The 2,615-nt window shown below is 40.2% G+C and overlaps 1 protein-coding gene across 1 annotated transcript in view; it reads left to right on the top strand.

Annotated features, from left to right (window-relative positions):
• The window catches only part of trappc10 (trafficking protein particle complex subunit 10), a 24,810-nt gene that overhangs the window by 14,812 nt on the left and 7,383 nt on the right, over nt 1–2,615 (top strand). The window contains exons 12-14 of the mRNA XM_016258444.1: nt 341–465; nt 883–1,385; nt 2,088–2,229. Coding sequence (XP_016113930.1) covers nt 341–465; nt 883–1,385; nt 2,088–2,229 — 770 coding nt within the window. The remainder of the gene's footprint in view (nt 1–340; nt 466–882; nt 1,386–2,087; nt 2,230–2,615) is intronic.

Genomic DNA, 2,615 nt, shown 5'->3' with positions numbered 1-2,615 from the left:
AATGACTGATTGGTGTAATAAAATCAAAAGGTGCTTCAACAATGTATTAGGGTGTGCGCACGTATGCAATCACATTATTTTAGTTTTTTATTTTTACTCCTCCTTTCCTAAAAGATTTCAGTTTGTTTTTTAATTGAGTTGTACAGGTTATAGTTTACGTTAACGGTGGAAAAAGTTCAGAAATTATTTATCTTGGTCTCATTTTTTTTACATCACAGAAACCTCGGAGACACACACACACACATATATATATATATATATATATATATATATATATATAGTGCATATAAAATATACAGGGCTCCTCTGCTTCGCGTGGTTTCTCTGACCGTGTGTGTAGATACCTGCAGACGAGCGCTCTGCTCGCCAGCGACACCAACCTGAGCGATGACGAGAGGAGACACTTCTGCCAGGAGATCCTGACCTTTGCCACCCAGACCGCAGAGGGCAAAGGTCAACAGAAAGGTCAGCTTTGTGCTCTGAGTGTGTTTAGTACAGCGGTCACAGCTAACCCTAACAAAAAGGACAAAAACATTATAAAACTGTACACTTTATTCCTGTCTGCTCTCACATTGTTCCTTTAAATAACGATGAAAATATAATAATGTTTATATATATATAATATTTTATTTATTTATTTATAATAAATAAATTTTTAAAAAGTTGACCCCCAGAAAGGTCAGCTTTGTCTTGAGTGAACTAACTACAGCTGCTAGGCTACAAAAACACTATAAAAGTATCAAATGAGTACGACTTAATTCCAGGTCACATGATAGATTTGTATCTGTTCTCACGTTGCTTTAATTAATGACTCGAGTGAATCACTGAATGGTTTTGTTTAACTGCTCCATTGTAACATTCTTGTGTTTCTCTGTGTGACAGATGCTCGTGTGGCTCTGAGCATGAGCTCCTTCACTCGGCTGCAGGAGCTGCGCTTCCGTCCGTCCTCGGCGCTGGTGCATGTGAGCGCCGCCCTGCAGCTGGAGCTGCGTCTCTGCAGTCTGATGCCCGTTCCTGTGACGCTGGAGCAGATCTCCGCCAGCATACACTTCACACAGGAGCAGCCGGGCTCCACGGCTCAGAAACGAGCCGCTCAGAATCCAGACGGCACCGTCACCTTCCCCGCAGCCAGCCCTGCGTCTGGGTCTGCGTCTGCGCTGGAGCTCTGCGAGATCCTGGAGCACAGTTCGTCTGATAACGCGCTGAGCTCCGCCGGCGTGGCCTGCAGGAACATGCACCTGCTGATGCGTCGCCATGACAGCAGCACGTCTCTGGACACGCCCAACACCGCGCCAGCCGTCGCTATGGAGGATGCAGCGCAGATGCTGAGGGCCAGTGATGTCACTCTGTTGCCTGGCAACAACAGCATCGTCTTCACCGCACCAGTGAGAAGAAATGTTTCATTGCATCAGATTATAGAAAGGTTTCCTAAACGGGAGTTCATAGAGAAATTATAAAAATAAATACTGTGTATATATATATAAAATATAATCAAAATAAAATGGTTACTAAAAATGAATCTTAAAAATGTACTTTTTGTAAAAAAAAAAATTTAAATATCAAAATAAAACACTTTTTTAAAAATATATTAAATTGTAAAAAGGTCTAATTAAAATAGACAACTTTAAATAAATAAAAAAACACTTGAAATAAAATGCTTGTTAATTTTTTTATAAAAATTAATTTAAACTAAAACAATCAAAATAAAACGCTTACTAAAAAAATTTAATCATAAAAATGTAAAAAGAAAAATAACAGAAATAAATCACTTTTTAAAAAATATCAGATCATAAAAATGTAAAGTTAAAATAGATAACTTAAAATCACTTAAAATAAAATGCTTTCTAAAAATTAAATCACAAAAATGTCAAATAAGAATAAATGTAAAATAAAACAATCCAAATAAAACGTTTACTAAAAATAAATTAAACATTTACAAAAAAAAATTAAATTGTAAAAATGTAAAATTAAAATAAATAATTTTAAAATGAAAACACTTACTAAAAATGATTTAAATCATAAAAACAGGCTTACAGGATAAAAGTGTGTTAATCCCCACCTTTTCATGCGTCTTTGATTTTGCTCAGAGTCAGAAGCCGGGCACGTATACTCTCCGGCAGCTGTGTGCGACGCTGGGCCGTGTGCAGTTCATTCTGCCCCATCTTTACCCTGTGGTTCAGTACGAGGTTTACTCACAGGAGCCTCAGCTCAGCATCCAGCCGCTCACAGGTCCGTCTGTGTCTGTGTCTGTCTGTGTATGTGTGTGTCTGTGTCTGTGTCTGTGTGTCCCTGTGTCTGTGTCTGTCTCTGTGTCCCTGTGTTTGTGTCCCTGTCTCTGTGTCTGTCTCTGTGTGTGTGTGTGTGTGTGTGTCACTGTGTCTGTCCCTGTCCCTGTGTCTGTGTGTGTGTCCCTGTGTCTGTCTCTGTGTGTGTCTGTGTGTGTGTGTGTGTGTGTGTCCCTGTGTCTGTCTGTGTGTGTCCCTGTGTCTGTCTGTGTGTGTCCGTGTGTGTGTCCCTGTGTGTGTCCCTGTGTCCGTGTGTGTGTCCGTGTGTGTGTCTGTGTCCGTGTGTGTGTGTCTGTGTCCGTGTGTGTGTCTGTGTGTGTGTGTGTGTGT

The sequence above is a fragment of the Sinocyclocheilus grahami genome, unplaced genomic scaffold (assembly GCF_001515645.1).
Source record: "Sinocyclocheilus grahami isolate Dianchi unplaced genomic scaffold, SAMN03320097.WGS_v1.1 scaffold1687.1, whole genome shotgun sequence".
Lineage (NCBI taxonomy): Eukaryota > Metazoa > Chordata > Actinopteri > Cypriniformes > Cyprinidae > Sinocyclocheilus > Sinocyclocheilus grahami.
This window is presented reverse-complemented; position numbering and strand designations above follow the sequence as displayed.